Source organism: Melanotaenia boesemani, chromosome 9 (genome assembly GCF_017639745.1).
Source record: "Melanotaenia boesemani isolate fMelBoe1 chromosome 9, fMelBoe1.pri, whole genome shotgun sequence".
Taxonomy (NCBI): domain Eukaryota; kingdom Metazoa; phylum Chordata; class Actinopteri; order Atheriniformes; family Melanotaeniidae; genus Melanotaenia; species Melanotaenia boesemani.
In genome coordinates, this window is record NC_055690.1 from 37,715,498 (window position 1) to 37,743,131 (window position 27,634).

Sequence of the window (27,634 nt, forward strand, 5' to 3'; positions counted from 1 at the left end):
TCCATCTGGACCCACAAATCCGTTCTACACTAAACCTGCAGGTCATTTCTTCCTGAATGGAGAGGAGGGTCAATATGCTGCACCTTAGTGCAGGTCTCCACCTGCTTCCCTGCTGCAACGTACCTGATCCACATCAGCCTCCTAATGACCCATTAATGATACGACTCAGGTGTGTTGCAGCAGGTAAACATGTAAAACCTGCAGGATCGGTGGGGATCAGAGACCTCTTAATATCTCCTCCCTGTGAGAGATGAGAAAATAATCACACTGCAGAACGCAATCACAACCGCTTTATTAGAAGAAACAAAGTGACTGATTTTCCCCAAGGTCAGTGAATGCACCATCTGTGCTGACAGCCATATAAAACCAAACTCTGGAGAACCCGGCGGTTAGAACCCGGCCGGCAGAACACTGCCATTATGATGTTAAAGAGACCCTGAAGTAAACATTACACAATGAACATGATGCTGCGTTCAGGTGAACTGGGATAAAAACAGCTGTGACCTCAGCATCACTTTTGAGTCTGCTCAGTTTATGCCCCTCCCCCAACAGAAAGATGTCCAATCAGCTTTGAGAAAAATGAGTGAAGGCAGCAGCAACATTAGATCAACCTGATCAATACAACATGATCCGCTGATCAGATCAACCCGACCAAGACTTGATCAGGAGATTTTACAGAGGGAGGAAACACACACACACTCCTGTTCATTAAGCAGATGGTGGAATTCTCTGGAAAACCGTCGGATCAGCTGTTCAGACTAGAGAACATCTTCGTCAGAGTGGTCTGTCTGGAGGAGGAGGCGGATGAAGAGGTGCCTCTGGAGGTTTTAGTGGTTTTGTGGGCGGAGCCTCCAGATGTGCCTCCTCTAAGGTGGGCAGGGCCTCCAGGGTTCTTTCCTGTCTTGTGGGCGGAGCCTCCAGGTGTACGTCCTGTATTCTGGCGGAGCAGGTAGGCGTCAGAGGATCCTTTGCGTCGATCAGTGGCTCTTCGTCGCTCCTCCTCGTCCAGCTCCTTCTGCAGCAGCAGAGCCAGCCGTCGGTCCTCCTCTTCCTGCTGCAGCTTCACCTGTTGCTCCGCCTCCCAGTCACATAGCCCCGCCTCCAGAGAGGATGAAGTAAGGACCCGTTTAGCCTTCACCTCCTCCTCCTCAGGTGTTCCCAGCTCTGAAATTTTCCTTTTGGTTGATGAAGGTGTGATCAGCTGACTCCTCTCCTCCTCCCCCTCCATCTGGGGGCCGTAATAGTCCAGCTGAGGGAGGGGCCGCTCCACCTGAAGCTCAGCCTCAGACATGAGGACGTTCTCCTGAAACAGGAAGGAGATGTGATGTCCTCGGCCTCACATATTCTGGCCAATCAGAGACATACAAACTCACCTTGTTGGACATGAAGCTGCAGGTGGAGCTAGACTGGACCCCCCGAGGACACAGGAACCTGAGAAAGACGACACACACCGATATTGATCCACCAATTGATCAATTTATTAATGTAGTCATTGATCCCGTCATTGATCCGGTTATCAGAGTGCTGAATAATAAAACAACTACTCAGTAAAACAAAATCTGTGAAAACAAAAGACTGGAACAAAAACATCAGCTGCTGCAGTCGGTGCAAAGATGGCGGACCAAGGCCATGAAGCGGAGCTGCAGTGGTCTAAGCTGGACGTAATGAGCAGGTGGAGGTCTGGCTCAGGCAGGTCGGGCTTCCTCCTGCCAAGCTGACCTGCTGGTGGAAGTTAAAAGAGCTATCAGCCATCGCGCCAAGGTTTTTCCCCATGGGTTTATCAGAGTGAAGCAAGCGGACCAAGAACAGCACCGTTCAGAAGCTCAGAACTCCCAAAGAGCACAACGTCAGTTTTCTCCTCATTCAAAAGGAGAAAGTTTCCTTCCATCCACACGTTTTAAGCTCTCAAGCAGCGAAGCAGATCAGTCGAGTCTCCCTGCAGTTTAAAGGGACATAAGTCTGAACATCTGCAGAGCAGTGGTAGGCAATGTTGTGTTTTTAAATATAGACTCCAACGGCAGTAAAAGAAAAGAGTAGTGGACCCCAAATACAATAATACAATCTTTAAAAACTGTATCAGGGGGAAACATGAACAGCATCGACAAATCAAGCACAACAGCCCAGAAGCCTGAACCCCTTCAGACCCACCGGTGGGTCCAACGGCTGTAAAAAAAGTTACTCTAGTGACTTAAGGATATTTTATTTATCTGTCTCATAGAAGAAAAACTAATGCCACTAAATCAACTCTCCAAGTGCATTTAGTCAACCAAGTCATTGTTTAATAACTTTAAAATACATATGCCACAAACAACAGCGCCACCATAACGAGTAACACCCGAAACAAAATACAACAAAATGCGTGATCCGTTCACTCCACCCAAACATGATGGGATCAAAGGAAACTAGAAAAGCTGCACGTTCATATGATACCAAGCAGAAAAAGATATTCACCTCACGTCAGCCTCAACACACACAGCTAACACACACAGCTAACACACACATCTAACACACAGCTAACACACACATCTAACACACACAGCTAACACACACATCTAACACACAGCTAACACACACAGCTAACACACACAGCTAACACACACATCTAACACACAGCTAACACACACATCTAACACACACATCTAACACACAGCTAACACACACATCTAACACACAGCTAACACACACATCTAACACACAGCTAACACACACAGCTAACACACACATCTAACACACAGCTAACACACACATCTAACACACAGCTAACACACACAGCTAACACACACATCTAACACACAGCTAACACACACAGCTAACACACACATCTAACACACAGCTAACACACACAGCTAACACACACATCTAACACACAGCTAACACACACAGCTAACACACACAGCTAACACACACATCTAACACACACAGCTAACACACACATCTAACACACACATCTAACACACACATCTAACACACAGCTAACACACACATCTAACACACACAGCTAACACACACATCTAACACACACATCTAACACACAGCTAACACACACATCTAACACACAGCTAACACACACAGCTAACACACACATCTAACACACAGCTAACACACACATCTAACACACAGCTAACACACACAGCTAACACACACATCTAACACACAGCTAACACACACAGCTAACACACACATCTAACACACAGCTAACACACACAGCTAACACACACATCTAACTCACAGCTAACACACACAGCTAACACACACATCTAACACACACAGCTAACACACACATCTAACACACACATCTAACACACACATCTAACACACAGCTAACACACACATCTAACACACAGCTAACACACACATCTAACACACACAGCTAACACACAGCTAACACACACATCTAACACACACAGCTAACACACACATCTAACACACAGCTAACACACACAGCTAACACACACATCTAACACACAGCTAACACACACAGCTAACACACACATCTAACACACACAGCTAACACACACATCTAACACACACATCTAACACACACATCTAACACACAGCTAACACACACATCTAACACACAGCTAACACACACATCTAACACACAGCTAACACACACATCTAACACACACATCTAACACACACAGCTAACACACACATCTAACACACACATCTAACACACACATCTAACACACAGCTAACACACACAGCTAACACACACATCTAACACACACATCTAACACACAGCTAACACACACAGCTAACACACACAGCTAACACACACATCTAACACACAGCTAACACACACATCTAACACACAGCTAACACACACAGCTAACACACAGCTAACACACACATCTAACACACAGTTAACACACACGTCTAACACACACAGCTAACACACACATCTAACACACACATCTAACACACACAGCTAACACACACAGCTAACACACAGCTAACACACACAGCTAACACACACATCTAACACACACATCTAACACACAGCTAACACACACAGCTAACACACACATCTAACACACACATCTAACACACAGCTAACACACACAGCTAACACACACATCTAACACACCGCTAACACACACATCTAACACACAGCTAACACACACATCTAACACACACATCTAACACACACAGCTAACACACAGCTAACACACACATCTAACACACAGCTAACACACACATCTAACACACAGCTAACACACACATCTAACACACACAGCTAACACACAGCTAACACACACATCTAACAAACACATCTAACACACACAGCTAACACACACAGCTAACACACAGCTAACACACACATCTAACACACAGCTAACACACACATCTAACACACACATCTAACACACACAGCTAACACACATCTAACACACACAGCTAACACACAGCTAACACACACAGCTAACACACAGCTAACACACACATCTAACACACACATCTAACACACACATCTAACACACACAGCTAACACACACATCTAACACACACAGCTAACACGCACAGCTAACACACACAGCTAACACACACATCTAACACACACATCTAACACACAAATCTAACACACAGCTAACACACACAGTTAACACACACATCTAACACACACAGCTAACACACACAGCTAACACACACATCTAACACACAGCTAACACACACATCTAACACACAGCTAACACACACATCTAACACACAGCTAACACACACAGCTAACACACACATCTAACACACACATCTAACACACAGCTAACACACACATCTAAGACATACATCTAACACACACAGCTAAAACACACAGCTAACACACACATCTAACACACACAACACACACAACTAACACATATCTAACACACACATCTAACACACACAGCTAACACACACATCTAACACACACAGCTAACACACACAGCTAACACACACATCTAACACACAGCTAAGACACACATCTAACACACAGCTAACACACAGCTAACACACACAGCTAACACACACAGCTAACACACAGCTAACACACACGTCTAACACACACAGCTAACACACACATCTAACACACACATCTAACACACACATCTAACACACACAGCTAACACACACATCTAACACAAACAACACACACAACTAACATCTAACACACACATCTAACACACACATCTAACACGCACAGCTAACACACACAGCTAACACACACATCTAACACACAAATCTAACACACAGCTAACACACACAGTTAACACACACATCTAACACACACAGCTAACACACACAGCTAACACACATCTAACACACAGCTAACACACACATCTAACACACAGCTAACACACACATCTAACACACAGCTAACACACACAGCTAACACACACATCTAACACACAGCTAACACACACAGCTAACACACAGCTAACACAAACAGCTGACACACACATCTAACACACACAGCTAACACACACATCTAACACACACAACACACACAACTAACACACATCTAACACACACATCTAACACACAGCTAACACGCACAGCTAACACGCACAGCTAACACACAGATCTAACACACAAATCTAGCACACAGCTAACACACACAGGTAACACGCACAGCTAACACACAGATCTAACACACACATCTAACACACACAGCTAACACACACAGCTAACACACACAACACACACAACTAACACACATCTAACACACACATCTAACACACACATATAACACGCACAGCTAACACACACATCTAACACGCACATCTAACACACACATCTAACACACACAGCTAACACACACAGCTAACACACACATCTAACACACAAATCTAACACACAGCTAACACACACAGTTAACACACACGTCTAACACACAGCTAACACACACAGCTAACACACATCTAACACACACATCTAACACACACAGCTAACACACACAGCTAACACACACAGCTAACACACATCTAACACACACATCTAACACACACAGCTAACACACACATCTAACACACACATCTAACACACACATCTAACACGCACAGCTAACACACACATCTAACACACAAACCTAACACACAGCTAACACGCACAGCTAACACGCACAGCTAACACACACATCTAACACGCACAGCTAACACGCACAGCTAACACGCACATCTAACACACAGCTAACACGCACAGCTAACACGCACAGCTAACACGCACAGCTAACACGCACAGCTAACAGGCACAGCTAACACACACAGCTAACACGCACAGCTAACACACACAGCTAACACGCACAGCTAACACGCACAGCTAACACACAAAGCTAACACACACATCTAACACACAAATCTAACACACAGCTAACACGCACAGGTAACACGCACAGCTAACACACACATCTAACACACACAGCTAACACACACATCTAACACACACAGCTAACACACACATCTAACACACACAGCTAACACACACAGCTAACACACAGCTAACACACACATCTAACACACAGGTAACACACACAGCTAACACACACAGCTAACACACAGCTAACACACACAGCTAACACACACAGCTAACACACAGCTAGCACACACAGTTAACACACACGTCTAACACACACGTCTAACACACAGCTAACACACACAGCTAACACACAGCTAACACACACATCTAACACACACAGCTAACACACACATCTAACACACACAACTAACACACATCTAACACACACATCTAACACACACAGCTAACACACATCTAACACACACAGCTAACACACAGCTAACACACACAGCTAACACACAGCTAACACACACATCTAACACACACATCTAACACACACATCTAACACACACAGCTAACACACACATCTAACACACACAGCTAACACACAGCTAAGACACACATCTAACACACAGCTAACACACACATCTAACACACAGCTAACACACACAGCTAACACACACAGCTAACACACAGCTAACACACACAGCTAACACAGTTAACACACACGTCTAACACACACAGCTAACACACACATCTAACACACACATCTAACACACACAGCTAACACACACATCTAACACAAACAACACACACAACTAACATCTAACACACATCTAACACACACATCTAACACACACATCTAACACGCACAGCTAACACACACAGCTAACACACACATCTAACACACAAATCTAACACACAAATCTAACACACAGCTAACACACACAGTTAACACACACATCTAACACACACAGCTAACACACACAGCTAACACACATCTAACACACATCTAACACACAGCTAACACACACATCTAACACACAGCTAACACACACATCTAACACACAGCTAACACACACAGCTAACACACACATCTAACACACACATCTAACACACAGCTAACACACACATCTAACACATACATCTAACACACACAGCTAAAACACACAGCTAACACACACATCTAACACACACAACACACACAACTAACACACATCTAACACACACAGCTAACACACACATCTAACACACACAGCTAACACACACAGCTAACACACACATCTAACACACAGCTAAGACACACATCTAACACACAGCTAACACACACATCTAACACACAGCTAACACACACAGCTAACACACACAGCTAACACACAGCTAACACACACATCTAACACACAGTTAACACACACGTCTAACACACACATCTAACACACACATCTAACACACACAGCTAACACACACATCTAACACAAACAACACACACAACTAACATCTAACACACATCTAACACACACATCTAACACACACATCTAACACGCACAGCTAACACACACAGCTAACACACACATCTAACACACAAATCTAACACACAGCTAACACACACAGTTAACACACACATCTAACACACACAGCTAACACACACAGCTAACACACATCTAACACACAGCTAACACACACATCTAACACACAGCTAACACACACATCTAACACACAGCTAACACACACAGCTAACACACACATCTAACACACACATCTAACACACAGCTAACACACACATCTAACACACACATCTAACACACACAACACACACAACTAACACACATCTAACACACACATCTAACACACAGCTAACACACACAGCTAACACACACATCTAACACACAGCTAACACACACAGCTAACACACACAGCTAACACACAGCTAACACAAACAGCTAACACACACATCTAACACACACAACACACACAACTAACACACATCTAACACACACATCTAACACACAGCTAACACGCACAGCTAACACGCACAGCTAACACACAGATCTAACACACAAATCTAGCACACAGCTAACACACACAGGTAACACGCACAGCTAACACACAGATCTAACACACACATCTAACACACACAGCTAACACACACAGCTAACACACACAACACACACAACTAACACACATCTAACACACACATCTAACACACACATATAACACGCACAGCTAACACACACATCTAACACGCACATCTAACACACACATCTAACACACACAGCTAACACACAGCTAACACACACATCTAACACACACAGCTAACACACACATCTAACACACAGCTAACACACACATCTAACACACAGTTAACACACACGTCTAACACACACGTCTAACACACACAGCTAACACACACAGCTAACACACATCTAACACACACATCTAACACACACAGCTAACACACACAGCTAACACACAGCTAACACACAGCTAACACACACATCTAACACACACATCTAACACAAACAACACACACAACTAACACACATCTAACACACACATCTAACACACACATCTAACACGCACAGCTAACACGCACAGCTAACACACACATCTAACACACAAATCTAACACACAGCTAACACACACAGTTAACACACACATCTAACACACAGCTAACACACACAGCTAACACACAGCTAACACACACATCTAACACACACAGCTAACACACACATCTAACACACACAACTAACACACATCTAACACACACATCTAACACACACAGCTAACACACAGCTAACACGCACAGCTAACACGCACAGCTAACACGCACAGCTAACACGCACAGCTAACACGCACATCTAACACGCACAGCTAACACACACAACTAACACACACAGCTAACACACACAGCTAACACACAAATCTAACACACAGCTAACACACACATCTAACACGCACAGCTAACACACACAGCTAACACACACAGCTAACACGCACAGCTAACACACACATCTAACACGCACAGCTAACACGCACAGCTAACACACACAGCTAACAGGCACAGCTAACACACACAGCTAACACGCACAGCTAACAGGCACAGCTAACACACACAGCTAACAGGCACAGCTAACACACACAGCTAACACACACACAGCTAACACACACACAGCTAACACACACAGCTAACACACAAATCTAACACACAGCTAACACACACATCTAACACGCACAGCTAACACACACAGCTAACACGCACAGCTAACACACACAGCTAACACACACATCTAACACACAAATCTAACACACAGCTAACACACACAGTTAACACACACGTCTAACACACAGCTAACACACACAGCTAACACACATCTAACACACACATCTAACACGCACAGCTAACACGCACAGCTAACACACACAGCTAACACACACATCTAACACACAAATCTAACACACAGCTAACACGCACAGCTAACACGCACAGCTAACACGCACATCTAACACGCACAGCTAACACGCACAGCTAACACACACATCTAACACACAGCTAACACACACATCTAACACACAGCTAACACACACAGCTAACACGCACAGCTAACACACAGCTAACACACACAGCTAACACGCACATCTAACACACAGCTAACACACACAGCTAACACGCACAGCTAACACACAGCTAACACACACATCTAACACACAGCTAACACACACAGCTAACACGCACATCTAACACACACAGCTAACACGCACAGCTAACACACACATCTAACACACACATCTAACACACACAGCTAACACACAGCTAACACACACATCTAACACACACAGCTAACACACAGCTAACACACAGTTAACACACACAGCTAACACACATCTAACACACACATCTAACACACACAGCTAACACACACATCTAACACGCACAGCTAACACACACATCTAACACACAGTTAACACACACGTCTAACAGACACGTCTAACACACACGTCTAACACACAGCTAACACACACAGCTAACACACAGCTAACACACACATCTAACACACATCTAACACACACAGCTAACACACACAGCTAACACACACATCTAACACACACAGCTAACACACATCTAACACACACATCTAACACGCACAGCTAACACGCACAGCAAACACGCACAGCTAACACACACATCTAACACACAAATCTAACACACAGCTAACACACACAGTTAACACACACGTCTAACACACAGCTAACACACACAGCTAACACACATCTAAGACACACATCTAACACACACAGCTAACACACAGCTAACACACACAGCTAACACACACATCTAACACACACAACTAACACACATCTAACACACACAGCTAACACGCACAGCTAACACACACAGCTAACACACACATCTAACACACAAATCTAACACACAGCTAACACGCACAGCTAACACGCACAGCTAACACACACATCTAACACACACAGCTAACACGCACAGCTAACACACACATCTAACACACAGCTAACACACACAGCTAACACACACATCTAACACACAGCTAACACACACAGCTAACACGCACAGCTAACACACAGCTAACACACACAGCTAACACACACAGCTAACACGCACAGCTAACACACACATCTAACACACAGCTAACACACACAGCTAACACGCACATCTAACACACACAGCTAACACGCACAGCTAACACACACATCTAACACACACATCTAACACACTGCTAACACACACAGCTAACACGCACAGCTAACACACAAAGCTAACACACACATCTAACACACAAATCTAACACACAGCTAACACGCACATCTAACACGCACAGCTAACACGCACAGCTAACACAGAAAGCTAACACACACAGCTAACATACACAACTAACACACACAACTAACACACAAATCTAACACACAGCTAACACGCACAGCTAACACACACATCTAACACGCACAGCTAACACGCACAACTAACACACACAGCTAACACACAAATCTAACACACATCTAACACACACAGCTAACACACACATCTAACACGCACAGCTAACACACACAGCTAACACGCAGAGCTAACACGCACAACACACACAGCTAACACGCACAGCTAACACGCACAGCTAACACGCACATCTAACACGCACAGCTAACACGCACAGCTAACACGTACAGCTAACACACACAGCTAACACACACAGCTAACACACACAGATTCCAGCAGGTGAGTTAGTGTAGAGGACGTAGCGTCCAGATTCCAGCAGGTGCGTTAGTGTAGAGGACGTAGCGTCCAGATTCCAGCAGGTGCGTTAGTGTAGAGGAGGTAGCGTCCAGATTCCAGCAGGTGCGTTAGTGTAGAGGACGTAGCGTCCAGATTCCAGCAGGTGCGTTAGTGTAGAGGACGTAGCGTCCAGATTCCAGCAGGTGAGTTAGTGTAGAGGACGTAGCGTCCAGATTCCAGCAGGTGCGTTAGTGTAGAGGACGTAGCGTCCAGATTGCAGCAGGTGCGTTAGTGTAGAGGAGGTAGCTACACCTCTCAGACTATTTCAGACCGGCTGTCGTTTTGAGACAAACTATAAGACCCTCACAGCGTTCAGTCACAGCGTAACAAGGATGAAAGGAACAGGTGTGCGTCCGTTCTTCCTCGTGATGGACCAAGAATGAAGCATGAAACACAGAACTGCTCACCTGAAGGTTCATTTGTTTAACACTTTACGTGGTATTCTGTAGGATCTGCTCTCTGCATGTTTCTTTACTGTTAATAATTTCTCAGATGATTAAACAGCTGACTTACTGACGCTGATAACAACAGTTAAGGAAAATAATTATTAAAATAAGTTGTGACATGAAATTAGAGACAAACCGCGATGGCCTTCCTAGATCAGAGATGTTCTTGGCATCTGTCTAAAAGCTGGACCAATGTGTTCATTACCTACAGTTAATCTGAATAAAACGCCTGAACTTGTGAACATCATCTGGACGGTCCTCAGTAGGGTCACCCAAGCTGACGTAAGAGATCCTGGGTTTAAAAAAGGTTGCTGATCACTGATGTAAAATATGCTCCTTTTCATTAGTATGACCTGACTAAAAGAGTCAATAACTTATATCAACTTATATATTAGATTTAAAGTCATAACAAACATGAATATTAAAATTCCGGATGATTAAAAACCGTCAGTATTAAGATAAACTCCAGTCACAAGGTCTGGCTCGTTCATGCCAACACAGCTGACGTTTGTAAACACTCACCTGTCCATGTGACCCGCTGCTGCTTCCTCCTTCTTCTTCTTCTTCTTGGCCATGACGTCAGCCAGACGAGGGTCAGGAGGAGGGTTCTGCAGGAGAAGAGGAGTTCACATTGACCGACCTCATCGCTGTAGGAAGTTCTGCCTGACATCACTGTGACATCATCATGGCATGTGAGCTGTGAAACACTGACCAGCTGGTTACTGAGCAGTCGGGCCAGCTGCTCGTCCTCGTCCTTCCTCATCCTCTCCTCCTGCAGCTGCTCCTCTTCCTCCTGCAGCAGCCTCTTGATCAGCTCCTCACTGGCCTTCCTCTCCTCCTCATCCAGCAGCCGCCGCTCCTCCATCAGCTGACAGAGAAACATGGAGTTAAAGTTCACCGACTCCCATCGGGGTACCCTGATGTTCCTCAGAGGAGTCTGGCTTCACTTAGACCAGTGCGTCCCTGTCTTCCTCGGGGACCCCCTTCATGGACCCCCTGTCCCACCCCATGCTGGAACCATGTTGGTTTAATGCTTGCAAAAGGGGCTGAGTCTGGTCCTTCCATGGAACCACAGTTAGATCAACAACACAAAACCTTACTTTTTCTTCTTAAATCAGGGACAAAGTGTGGACATTAATCACAAGGGCTATGAATGTCCAAAGCCTCGGAAACCCCCTGTGCTCTTTGGGGGGGCCCCCAAACCCCAGGTTGGGAACCACTGAGTTAGAGGATGGACAGGGACGACTCACTGGCCCCGGACTCCAAGTTCAGGATGGTTCCCCAGCTAAGACAGATACATGGAGAAAATGGACAAACCTCACATAAGGTGGGAAGACTTTTAGATCGTCTGACTTTCCGTAGTACTTGTGTGAAATGACAACAGCACATCGGGAACGACTTGTCAGCTACAGCACACATCCACCCATGTGGAGGGGGCGGGGCTACAGGAGAAGACAAGAACAGCGCGACACCCACAACAGAGCTTGTGTGGATCCCGACCGAGATGGACGTCCAGAGGCAGATGCCGATACCCACCCACCCATCCATCCATCCACCTATCACCCATCCATCTATCCATCCATCCACCCACCCATCCATCCACCTATCACCCACCCATCCATCCATCCACCCACCTATCACCCATCCATCCACCTATCACCCATCCATCCATCTATCACCCACCCACCCATCCATCCACCTACCCACCCACCTATCCATCCATAAAAATTCTTCTATACATAAAGAGGCCACTACATGCATTCAGCAACAACCATATGACAACTCTACCAACTCTCTAGATCAGAGGTATTCGACTAAAATTTAAAGAGGTCCAGTTAGAGAAAAACTTTTGGAGCCAAGGTCCAGGAGATCATAATGACTATGTGTATATATATATATATAGTGTCCAGAATTATTAGGCAAATATTTGGACCACATCATCCTCTTTATGCATGTTGTTCTACTCCAACCGGTACAGGCTTGAAAGCCTACTACCAATTAAACATATCAGGTGATGTGCATCTCTGTAATGAGAAGGGGTGTGGTCTAATGACATCAACACCCTATATCAGGTGTGCATAATTATTAGGCAACTTCCATTCCTTTGGCAAAATGGGTCAGAAGAGAGACTTGACGGACTCTGAAAAGTCAAAAATAGTGAGATGTCTTGCAGAGGGATGCAGCACTCTTAAAATCGCCAAGCTTTTGAGGCGTGATCATCGAACAATCAAGCGTTTCATTCAAAATAGTCAACAGGGTCGCAAGAAGCGTGTTGAAAAAACAAGGCGCAAAATAACTGCCCATGAACTGAGGAAAATCAAGCGTGAAGCTGCCAAGATGCCATTGGCCACCAGTTTTGCCATATTTCAGAGCTGCAACATCACTGGAGTGCCAAGAAGCACAAGGTGTGCAATACTCAGGGACATGGCCAAGGTAAGGAAGGCTGAAAAACGACCACCACTGAACAAGACACACAAGATAAAACGTCAAGACTCTGCCAAGAAATATCATAAGACTGATTTTTCTAAGGTTTTATGGACTGATGAAATGAGAGTGAGTCTTGATGGGCCAGATGGATGGGCCCGTGGCTGGATCAGTACAGGGCAGAGAGCTCCACTCCGACTCAGACGCCAGCAAGGTGGAGGTGGGATACTGGTATGGGCTGGTATCATCAAAGATGAGCTTGTGGGACCTTTACGGGTTGAGGATGGAGTCAAGCTCAACTCCCAGTCCTACTGCCAGTTTCTGGAAGACACCTTCTTCAAGCAGTGGTACAGGAAGAAGTCAGCATCGCTCAAGAAAAACATGATTTTCATGCAGGACAATGCTCCATCACACGCATCCAAGTACTCCACTGCGTGGCTGGCCAGAAAAGGTCTAAAAGAAGAAAAAATAACGACATGGCCTCCTTGTTCACCTGATCTTAACCCCATAGAGAACCTGTGGTCCCTCATCAAATGTGAGATCTACAGGGAGGGAAAACAGTACACCTCTCTGAACAGAGTCTGGGAGGCTGTGGTTGCTGCTGCACGCAATGTTGATCGTGAACAGATCAAGACACTGACAGAATCTATGGATGGCAGGCTTTTGAGTGTCCTCGCAAAGAAAGGTGGTTATATTGGTCACTGATTTGTTTTTGTTTTGTTTTTGAATGCCAGAAATGTATATTTGTAAATTTTGAGTTGTTATATTGATTTCCCTGGTGAAAATAAATAAGTGAAATGGGTATATATTTGGTTTTTGTTAAGTTGCCTAATAATTATACACAGTAATAGTCACCTACACACACAGATATTCCCCTAAGATACTAAAACTAAAAAAGCCCCACTCCAACTTCCAAAAATATTCAGCTTTGATATTTATGAGTCTTTTGTCTTCATTGCGAACATAGTTGTTGTTCTATAATAAAATTAATCCTCAAAAATACAACTTGCCTAATAATTCTGCACACCCTGTATATATATGCATACACACACATATATATATATATATATGCTGGGCAACGCTTTATTAACACCGTTAATTTTTTTAATCGCGCGTTATTGTTTTTTTTTTTTTTCTGGCTGCTGGCTTTGACCACAGAAACATGGCGTCCACGTCTTCCTTCCTGCTGCCGCGGTGATGATGGAATCAGGATAGAGCAGCTTTATTAACATGAAGACACGTTTTCTGTCTGGAACCTAAGAAAGAAGAAGAACCAACGTTTGTCTAAACCTGCAGATGGTAGAACATCGTGTTTTATGGACGGGAAACTTTTTATTTATTATTTTTTAATAAATGTGGTTTTAATTTAAGCCAGACAGCAAAGGTAAGACATGTTTTCTGACTTTTATAAACGTGCAGCATAAATCGGGTCTTCTTCTGTCTCTGGTTCGGTGAATCTTGGTCGTAGCGAGATGAAACTTCCAGCTGTGGAATCTGTGAGATGTGAGCTTTCAGGAGAGGAGTCATTTGTTCGTGTTCATGGGGAAACATCATCTGTGTTCACATGTTTTTCAGACTTTGTGTACCTGGTCTTTTAATTATTGTTGTCTTAACTGTGTGTGTTGGTGATAGAAATGGTTTTGCTGAGCTGGTAGCTGAGATTCTGGACTTTCTGTGGATACCACACATGTTTATAGTTACATCTACAGACCTGACGCTACACCCGGAAACGAGATGTTAACCCTTAACTCCCGGTAGCGGAGGCTGCAGGTGCAGAGGTGAAGCTAAACAGTCAAGCTAAGAATGAAAGTTTAGAGAATTTATATCCAGAAATCTGGATAATGAAGCAGTGAAGGTGCATGGATGGAAGTTATTGTGCATATTAGGGATGCTCCGATCAGGTTTTTTGTTGCCGATTCCGATACCGATCACCCATGAGTGCCGATCACTGCCGATCACCGATAATCACATGGATTGGCTGTAATTTTCTTATAAGCACTGCCGACTATTTGATGTGGAAAAGGAACCATAAAATCCCCCTAATTTAGACAATAACATGTACATAGTACAATGCTCTATCTTTCAGTAATCAGTAGTACTATATTTTAACAGACTGAAAACACATAAGGCTCTCATAAGGCTAAATAAGAAAGTAAAACAAAATCTTAATATTGCTAAAAACAAAAAGCCAAGTAAAAGAGGCGTCCTCCACCACTGAGAACGGTTGGTCGTCAAGGCCGATTAACTGAATTATTTTTGTGGTTATTTGCTTGACTGTCACGCTCATACGGACGAGTGTTGGTAACTGTTGGCTGCGCTAGCTGCGCTCTGGCTGCACCAGCGTCTTCCTTTCATTCTGTGCAGTGAGCCTCGAAAATTCAGCGTACTCCGTCAAGTGTTTGTTCTTTAAATGCCGTATTAGATTCGTTTTATTGAATGATTTTGACGTACTTCCCCCGCGAGGTACTTTTGCGTTGCACGTGTTGCAGGATGCAAACTTTACATCATTCTCACACACAGTGTAAAACTTCCACACGGCAGACATGTTTGCTTTGGATTTGCAACCGCACGCATGCAAATTGTGGAGGAAAGCGGGAGCTATGACACTGCCCGCAGCGCTTCTGCAGGTTGCAGAGTATGAAATATAGGTGGTCAGATTTTGTGATCGGCAACAAAAGGCATTGATCGGCGAACACCGATCACATACTTTTTTACGGATATCGGCCGATAATGATCGGTGTCCGATCGATCGGAACACCACTAGTGCATATTGTGAATATTTCTCTCTCCTCACCATCTAGAAGCTGTGAGATTCTCATCCTGCTTTCTGTCTGTTCACCTGATGCTGATATTCATCACATATTGTTCCTTCACACCATGAAGGGTTACAGATACCTTGGAGTGCATGTTGACAGTAAACTGGACTGGGTTAAGAACACCGCTGCACTTTACAAGAAGGGCCAGAGCGTCTCTCTTTGTTGAGGTGACTAAGGTGGTTTAACATCTGCCAAACGCTGCTCAGGATGTTTTATGAGTGTGTGGTGGCCAGTGCTATCCTCTATGCTGCTGCATGCTGCAGCAGGCTGAGGGTTGCAGACACAAACAAGCCAGTAACGTGGTGGGATGGAGCTGGACTCTCTGACAGTGGTGGAGAGGAGAACGTTGTCCATAATAAAGACAATACTGAACGATACCTCCCACCTGCTTCACAACCTGCTGATCAGCCACAGGAGGACGTTCAGAGAGAGACAGATACCACCTCAATGCTCCACCCAACTACACAGGAAGTCATTCCTACCTGCAGCCATCACACTGTACACCTCCTCCATATAACATCCACTGTTATACATTTACACTCTGCTCTGCATTTACTTTTTACTGTCGTACTGATGATACTGTACATAGTACTCCCTGCAGGACTGATCCTGGACCTGTTTACAGAGATATCCTAATTAATCTGTCATTTTTCTTATTGCGATTTTTATCTTTATCTCATCCTGTCTTTATCTGGTTTGAAGCCACTGTGCACACAGTTTCCTCCAGGATTAATAAAGTTTTCTGATTTCAAAACACATGCAAAACAAAATGCCCTGATTGTACTCACCTTGGTTACCTGGTCCTCGTACTCCTGTCGCAGCTCTCCAGGTTGACTGACCCTGGGAACACACACGGACCCTGCACACACACACCAATCATCTCGGAACAAAGAGCTCTGATATTAACAGAACAAAGAAAACGTCTGACCTTTGGAGCGTCCACCGCCTGACAGGTGACTCTCACGTCAGAGAATTATTTGATGCATTTGTCAACTAGGGCTGCAACTAATGACATTCTGATGGTTGATTAGTCACCGACTATTAAAACGACTAGTCGACCAATCGGATTATGTATCTCATGATTATTATAAAAGGATCTTATTTCACTTTCACCTTTGCAATCTCGCATGAGGTTGTTTTGTAAGTCCGACGTTCCTCCTCTTTAAGTGTTCGAGCGTTGCAGATGTACTTCTGTGGTACACACACTTGCTACGATGGCGGCGCACAGCGGCTCAGTGCTCCCACAGTCAGTTTGTTTGGCTACTTTGACTCTTGGAAACTCTTAATTTCGTTGTATATGTTACATGTTACAATGACAAATAAACGTCTATTCTATTCTAAGGTCCGCTTTACAAACCTCACATGTATTTAATTTATCTTCTAAGTTTAACGTGAAGTTATCCCAGACTTTTGATGTTCTCTGCCACCGTTCTCCTCCCTAGTCCACCACCATATATTTTTCCCCTGGCGGACTTTACTGCACATGTGCACCTCTCAGCAGAGATTAAAAAGAAGACGATGTCTCACTCTGTAGTTTTTTTTTTGCCGACAATAGTCGACGGCTAAATTCGTTGTCAACTCTTTTTATTGCTAATCGTTGCAGCCCTATTGTCAACAGTACCTGAGCGGTCCTCGTCATCGGCGTCCTTCCCACTCAGACGACGCTGACACTGCAGAGGGAAGCAGGACTGGATTCTCTTCCAGAGCGCCTGGTCCACCAGACTGTTGTTCCTGCTGTTCAGACGGGTCCAGGAAGAGATCCGCTTCCTGCAGAGGGGACAGCACAGCGTGGCTTTGTCCACCGACTCCAGGAAGCACACCTGGAAACACACAGCAGGAAGTTTAGTAAATAGAAAATATAGCAAGTCAAACAGAAAGTCAGAGGTAGGGCTGCTCGATTATGTGAAAAATGATAATCACCATTATTTTGATTGAAATTGAGATCGCGATTATTTAACACAATTAGAGAAAGAGAGAGGGCACGCGGGGTTGGGGGTTAGGGTGTGTGTGACATTTGAAGTTTGTCTGTGGTAATACAGACTAGTTTCTTTCCACCAGGTCCCCGTAGCTATTGTTTGTCTCAGACCAGCAGCTACGTTCTGCCCGGTGTGATCTGGTAAAACATTAGTCTGGAAACATTTCGTTTTCACGTCGAAATCCGTGTCAATAAAATGTAGCGCGGCATTAATATACGGCTCTATGGTGCGGCTTGACCACAGGTCTGCAGCGGTGGCGAAACATTGGATTGTAGCGACGTTCGTCACAACACCCTCATCATCCAGGGCAGGAGAGATACTCCACTAACATGGAGACAAGATGGCAGTGATGCCGTTTGTCCAAAGTGTTGATGAGTTTCTTAAATCCCGAGTTGTTCACTGTGTTAACTGAGAAAAAGTTCAGTTTGTTTATAACGTTTATCTCTGTGTCTCTGGATTATTTAGTCGTGACTCACAAAAATTGAACATTTTTCTATTTTCTTGTGTCGGGTCGCAAGCCCCTGTGAACGAGACAACATTTCACTTGCGGGAATGTCACCTGTCGCTTGGCTGGAGGAGGGCAGCGATTTCCGCCTCATGACGCAAGTTTGATAGAAAATGATGGAGAAGGAGCGACTTCGCCTCCCATGTGTCCAGCCCATAACTGGTGAGGTGTTTGCAACTGGGGCTGAATAAAACTAAAGCAGTTGGGGCTGTGGGAGGAGTCTGTGGGAGGAGTCTGCAGCAGAGCGCTGCAATGTCTGCTGCGCTCGATTTGCAACTGAAAACAGCACAAGAGGAAACTGCGAAGGACAAAAATAATCGGATCCTTTCATTTTTATGATTGTTGAAAACCCAGATCGTAATCGCGATTAAAATTCAATTAATTGCCCAGCCCTAGTCAGAGGGAACGTTGGGAACCGGGACAAACAGAAAGTCAGAGGGAATGTTAATAATGGGAAGCTGGGAATGCAGTCCGACTTGGGGAGAGATGGATGTTGTGTTAGACTTGATTAAAGAGTTGCTGCTAGAATTAGCGTCCATGTTAGCCCTCTCTCCTATGACCTTGCCTTTCCTGCCTGCCCTTTCTGGGAAAAATCATTAGTCAGATGAAGCCTGCTTAATCTCTAATTATCCTCTTCCACCTCGCCTTTTTAAAGGGTTTTATTCTATAATGTCACCAAACGTAGTCTCTATTTTAGGTGGCAGCCTTGAAAACAGGGTTATGCTGGCAAGTTTTAAACATGCAGTTCGGACACCAACGATTAAGAAGCCTTGCCTTGGCTCATCTGTACTGTCAAAATTTAGGGCGATCTCTAAATTCCCTTTTCTTTCTAAAGGTTTTGGAGAAAATTGTGCACTGCCAATTAAAATCATTCCTAGGAGGTGCACAACATCATGCTCAAGTCGGGCTTCAAAACCTGTCACAGTACTGAGTCAGCACTGTTCGGGGTCCTTAATGATGTTTTCTTGCCCACAGATTCTGGTCACTGTTGTTTTGGTTCTGTTGGACCTGACAGCTGCCTTCGACACAGTGGTCCATCAAAGCCTTTTTATCGTTTGGAGAACTCCGTGGGTCTTCAGGTTTGGTGCTTTGGATTGGTTTAGGTCTTACGTAACAGAGAGAACCTTCTGTACCCAAGGCCGGATTAACCATATGGGCATTGGGCAATTGCCCAGGGGCCCACGACTTCTCCAGGGCCCAGGCCAGTCCAGTATGGGTACTAGCAAAATACTGTATCTCCACCTAAACTATCCACTCGAGCCACTACGCTGCGCAGAGAGACGCTGCGCTGCTTGTCACTCTCATCATGGGCTGAGACCCTCCTCTCATTGGTCTGTCTGATAAGGCGGGTCAAAGGTGACGCAGGTCAAGTATACTGAGCGGCAGCGGGACGTTACGCATTGTTAAGCAACAAAAAAAATCAGTCATGGAAAAGCTAAGTGGGAGCGCAAAACGGAAATTAAAAAAGGAGAGAGACATCAGAATCGCAGAAAATTTAAAGTATATACCTAAAATAGGTAATTTCTTCACTCCCGTTAATGCGGGGAGTTCAATTGAATCAGCTTCCGTCAACGAGGGAAACCCAGCTAGCCAGGACCTTTCCCCAGCGCTAGCTTACAGCCCCGAGAGCGACAACCCAGCAACCTGGACTGGGGGAAACCCGACAGCACATTCAACCAGCGACCCAGATTCTGCTGCGAGTCCGACCTTTGAGGGAAGCGGTGACGGCGGGTCTCCAGTCTTGCTGCTAGTAAAGGCGCTGAGATGCAGGTGCTGCTCCCTGACGTCCCAGACGGTAGCACTACCGTCTGGGACGTCAGGGAGCAGCACCTGCATCTCAGCGCCTTTACTCTCCGGTGACCCTGCACTGTGGGGGGCCATTAATGAGCGACTTCGAGAAGAGGCGATTCATAGAGGGCCTGCAGCTTTTCAGAACCGGGCTCCTAAATATCCTGCATCGGCAAGGGAGTCCGGACTTGGGAGTAGGACACGCTCCCTCACCAACGATTTGCTTCACTGCCGACTCCCGAACAATCAAATAGTGCCGAGGGACTGGCTTCTTTACTCACCATCAACTGGATGTGTTTATTGCTACGCCTGCAAACTTCTGTCATCCCAAAAGCATGCATTTATCAGCGGATTCTGTGATTGGAAACATCCGGAGAGGGTTGGTGATCACGAAAAAAGTGCAGAACATAGACAAAACATGCTGTCTTTATTGCACAGATCTAAATATGCATGCAGAGTGGACGCTTCTCTCGCCCGCCAGCGCGAGTCAGAACAGCAGTACTGGAAAGAAGTCCTCAGACGTGTGGTTGCTGTTATTAAATTTTTGGGAGCGAGAGGACTGCCATTTCGAGGTGAGAACGAACTGCTGGGCTCTGCCCACAATGGGAACTATTTAGGACTACTCGAACTGATGGCGGAGTTCAACCCCTTTTTAAAGGAGCACATTGAGAAGCACGGCAACAAGGGTAGAGGTAAGCCGTCTTACCTGTCTTCAACTGTGTGTGAAGAATTTATTTCATTAATGGGTGAAAAAATTAAGCAAGTGATTGCAGAGGAAATCAAACAAGCAAAATATTTCTCTGTAATTGTTGATTCAACACCAGATTTAGCACATGTAGATCAGCTCACATTTGTTTTTCGTTTTGTCAGCGCAGATGGCAGAGTAGTGGAAAGATTCCTCGGGTTTGAGCCCATCCACAGTCACACAGGTGTAAGCTTAGCTGAATCTGTGATTGAAATGGTGCGATGCTTGGGTTTAGACTTGTTAAACTGCCGTGGCCAAAGTTATGACAATGCTAGCAATCTGTCTGGCAAATACAGCGGGCTCCAGGCGCACTTGAAAAAACAAAACCCGCTAATTCATTATACACCGTGTGCTGCTCATTCGCTGAACCTCGTAGGTGTTAATTGCGTTGATAACTGCTGTGAAGAGGTTAACTCTTTTTTTGAGCTGCTGCAGTCTCTGTATAGATTTTGCAGCGCATCAACACATCGCTGGAATACAGTATTCCATAACAGCGAACATGACATTAAATACACTTTTAAGTCCCTCAGCACCACTCGATGGAACTGCAGAGCAGACTCCACAAAAGCCCTCAAAGAAAATTACAGGGAAATAAGGGACATATTAGCTAAAATATCTTTAGACTGTGATGAGAAAACACAAACGAAACTTGAAGCTGCTGCATTAGTCGCAAAACTTGATAAACTGGAGACGGTAATGATGACTTTGTTGTGGGACCGGGTACTGCATAGATTTAAGGCAACTAGTGACCAACTCCAAAAAAGTGATATGGATTTAGCTACTGCACTTGGCCTTTTGCGCTCTCTGCTTTCATATGTAGAAACATTACGAGAACAGTTTTCAGTGCTGGAAGAATCAGCACGCGCTGTCAGTACAACAGAAAACTACCAGTTTGACACTCAACGTGTGAGAAAAAGGAAGCGGTTTGCCGATGAGTCAGCTGATGACAGTGAAGTATCTTTTAATGACAGTAGTCAGAAATTTAAGGTCGAAACATATTACGTGATCATTGACAGACTTTGTACATGCCTTTCCAAGCGGATCGAAGCCTACACAGATGTGTGTGACCTCTTTGGGGTTTTATTTGAGAGGGACTGTGATGATGTTGATGTGCGTGCAAAAGCTGCTAAGCTGAGCTCCACCTATCCAACAGATCTGGATAGTTCCTTGTCAGAGGAACTTATTCAGTTCAAGCACTTTGTGCAGAATGAGACTTCACCTATACAGCTGCTGCAAACTCTTGACAGACATGGACTAAAGACAACATTTCCAAATGTTTATGTTGCACTAAGACTGTTTTTAACCATACCTGTCTCTAACTGTGAGGGCGAGAGGTCATTTTCTGTTTTGAAACGGGTTAAAAATTAGCTGAGGACCACAATGTCACAGACACGTCTCTCTGCACTTTTTCCCTTAGCCATTGAGCATGAACTTGTTAATGGCCTTGATTTTGAAGATGTCATACACCAGTTTGCACAGTCAAAGTCCAGAAAAAAGCCAGTATAAGAAATGTCAGCCAAATGATATGAAAGCATTTAAACATGCACTTCCTTATGATTAAGCACTAACATGTTTAAGTTTAAGCTGCTTTGACAGGTTTTAGCATTTATTTTTTGTCCTTTTCTTAAAAATGAAATTGACAGATTTCTATATGTTTATGTTGCACTTAAATGTTGAACTGTTTTATTGTGACATGTTAGTGCAGTTTTAACAAGTTAAAATGAGCTCAGGATCATAATGTTTATTTGAGAAGATGATACTGCATTTTGTTGATCTTTTTTCCTCAAGATGCCAGCTTAAAAAAATGCTGATTATTTGCATGCTTATATTTGACTTATAACTTGGTTGCCTATTTGAATTCTGAGGAGAAATGGTAATTTCTGTTTCAAACTTGCATAAAGGACCAAAATGCTTCTTGATGTGGACTGTTGTGGTGGCTTTATCAATTGCTTTGATATTGTGGATAAGAGTTGTTAAATAAAATGTGGATGGCTTGAAAGTAGTTGCTTATTTCTTTTGTGAAAATGGATGATCCCCCTGTAGTAAGTCAATTTTAACAGATTATACAGATACTGAAGTGTTTTGTTTTCAAAGCATCATATGGCAGGAAGTCTTTTTGATGAGGCATAGCAGTGCATTTGCAGTTTTGTGGGCATTATCTTATTTGTGCATCAGAATGCACTTGATGTCAGAATTTGAAGTATTTAGTATGTTTACGATATATAACAGTAAATGTTTAAGTATATGGCCAGATTATGATGATCCTCCATTAGTAATGATGGGGCCCTTGAAAATTGTTGCCCAGGGTACCATGAAGGGTTAATCTGGCCCTGTCTGTACCAGCTTAGGGGGCTGCTGAGTCCTCTCCAGCACCTTATATGTGGGGTCCCTGAAAGTTCTATCCTTGGGCTTCTTCTCTTTTCACTTTGCCTGCTTCCTCTTGGCTCAGTTCTTAGGAAGTTTAATATTGCGTTTCATTTTTATGCTGACGATGTTCACATTTATGTTCCACTGAGGCAGGAAAATGCTTACTCCATCAATCTCCTACTCGGGTGCATTACTGAAATTAAGGCATGGATTCCTCAACTTATTTGCATTTTAATGACAATAGACTGCGGTTCTGTTGTTTGGGACTAGCAACGCCTCCGAAGTCGTTGATCCAGACATATTTGCTGCCTAATGCTACAAACCTCGGAGTAAAGCCAGACAGCAATCTCAGGTTTGATGCACAGATTAACTCCGCAGTCCAGTCCAGTTTTTCATCTGCAACAACTGGCTAAAGTTCAATCTCTCTTTTCTTTGTATCACTTTGAGATTTCAATCTTTTTATCAAGGCTCGTCTTGACTACTGAAGCGCACTTTATGCTGGGCTCAGTCGCACGACTTGGTTTTTACCTGGTGCTAGGAAACGAGAGCATATTACCCCAGTCTTAGCTTCCCTCCACTGGCTCAGGATTATTTTTAAATGTTTTTATTTGTTATTAAAGTCTGCATGGCCTGGCCCCACAATAGCTGTATGATCTGCTCCAGCCTTACGCCCCTTCCCATCCTCTCAGGTCGGTAGATCAGTTTCTGTTAATTGTGCTTTACAAAAAAATGGGACTGGACTGGAAAGGAGAAATGGGAAACCAACAACATGAATTCTATATGGAGATAAATATTTTCTGATCCTGTAAATTTACATCATTTTTAGATTAGAGATTAGATTAGACTTTATTATCTCACAGTGGAGAAATTCACTTGTTACAGCAGCTCTTGTTATAGAATAAAGTACAGAGAGGCAAAATAAGGTGAACATGCATCACAGCAAGAAAGTGCAATAGAAATTATTTACAAGTCTAAGAAAAGCAAAAATATGTACCGTTATAATATAAAGATATATATATATATATATACATACATATATATCAACACATACACACATACATTCATACATACATACACACATACATTATATATATATATATATATATATATATATATATATATATACATATATATATATATATACATACACACACACACACTACATCCATACATAAAATAAAATAAAATATAACAACAACCTCACAGACTATATACATATTTACATGGTGATGGTGGGATATGAAGAATATGATGAATATGAATATGAATTTTATTAAAATTTATAGACCATTCTCAGTGACCTCACAATGTTTCTTCATGCCACCATGATGGGAGGCAAAAAGCGAGCTCCCGCTATCGGACTCTTAACTTGCCATTAACGGTTCCTCATCAGGGATGGCGCTGGCAGACTTCACATTTTCTAAGCCTGGTCAGCACTAATGTGGCCACAGATACTTCAAAAAGTGTGCACCTGTTGGTGCTCAAGACCTGTGATTTTCCGAAATCCTGGTTAAAAACCTCCAAAGCTGCCAACTGACGGATACTGCTACACGACTTAGCTTACCACGCCGTTTACAGCTACCTACAGACTTCACAGGGGCAGGATGAAAAGCTTATGAGTCCTTGGAGGCTTACAAATACTTGCTGGCAGGATGGAATCAGACCTTCAGCTGTGGAAAGTATTTCCTCTTCATGTCAAAGCCCAATCAACAACAGACACAGATAACCTTAATGCGATGTAAAGATTAGGGATGTCTCAACGTTATATTTAGGAGTTAAAGTTACTGCTTAATACTGACAATGTGCTACACAGCTGAGTCGCTGACGGCAGCTACACATTAAGTCATCGTTCGGGGTCAGAAAGCCGTCTGGAGAATACAATCCCATCCACGGGATGTGGACTGGAACAAAGGCGCGGCACAAACGTTCTTTTTCTTTTCTCGATGCAAACAGCTAGCTGTAGCAGCCGAGCCGGTAGCAGGACGCCTGCTTTGTTTATCTTTCTGCCACCAACGTTGCCGACATGCAGGTCATGTGATCAGTGAGGAAAGCTGAGCGTGGTCTATAAACTTGTGGCATCGCCCTGCCCAGACCGGCGCCATGACAAACCTGATAATATGATTAACTGATGATGAAAGTAGTCCGGACTGGGCAGAACCTCCTGCTCCATTAACATCCGAACCATCTGGATCTCTGAGGGAGTCTGCATTCACACACCACCGTGACGTCACAGTTTATTGAAAACAACTCATAAATGTGTGCGTTACCTTGCAGAAGGTGTGTGTGCAGGGAAGTGTGACCGGCTCCATGAAGATCTCCAGACAGACGGGACAGAGGACGTCCTCGCGGGACAGAGCTTCATCCCTCCTGACCCGGCCGCCCGTCACAGAGGACACCTCCACATCTGACACCGGGGCCATCTCCCTCCTCCTCCTCTGTGCAGGTTACAGCTTCACCTACAAAATCATTTCTGGTTAGCAAAGGCTCCAAACTGGCTACACCGCCAGGTACCACACCTGAGGGGCAACACCAGCACTTAGGAGCAGCTCTGAGGATGATGTAAACACGTTTCTGAGCTCACGCGTTTTCAAGCTAACTGAACAGCTCAGCATAGTTAGTTGTGAGCCTCCGTCTCCAGTTCAAGTCTGTCATGTTAACGCTTTTCAACAAACACCCAACATGCGTAGTCACGACTCACCTGGTCTGCGCCTACCTGCCCGTCAGGAACTTGTTGATGCTAACGTTAGCCTCGTGCTAACAGGCAGCAGCTGTGTATATGTTGCGTCTGCCGATGACAGCTGATTAGCCGCTAACAGTTGATTAGCCGCTAACAGTTGATTAGCCGCTAACAGTTGTCTAATAAACACCGTCGCCAGTTTGCACTGAGGCCGCGGAGCTTTATGCAATCTGTATCCCGGAAACTCACTGCTGTCGGAGACCAGAGGCTAACATCGTATTCCCCGCGTAAACAGGACGTTCGGCACGGATACCCTTT

General features: G+C 44.3%; 1 protein-coding gene across 2 annotated transcripts; it reads right to left on the reverse strand.

The window, feature by feature from the left end:
• Positions 1–277: 277 nt before the first annotated feature.
• Positions 278–27,624, reverse strand: rnf168 (ring finger protein 168). 2 transcript variants are annotated; one of them, XM_041995326.1, is made up of 9 exons: positions 27,338–27,624; positions 26,907–27,095; positions 18,880–19,078; positions 18,047–18,117; positions 12,731–12,886; positions 12,541–12,626; positions 1,374–1,431; positions 883–1,303; positions 278–849 (listed from the first exon to the last, which is right to left on the reverse strand). In XM_041995326.1, exons 2-9 carry the CDS (start codon positions 27,057–27,059, stop codon positions 746–748), a joined length of 1,248 nt encoding a protein of 415 aa, XP_041851260.1. In that variant the 5' UTR covers positions 27,060–27,095; positions 27,338–27,624; the 3' UTR covers positions 278–745. The 2 variants fall into 2 exon arrangements, with proteins under 2 accessions (XP_041851260.1, XP_041851259.1); XM_041995325.1 differs by having other exon boundaries at positions 278–1,303; positions 27,338–27,623.
• Between the last annotated feature and the right edge of the window lie 10 nt (positions 27,625–27,634).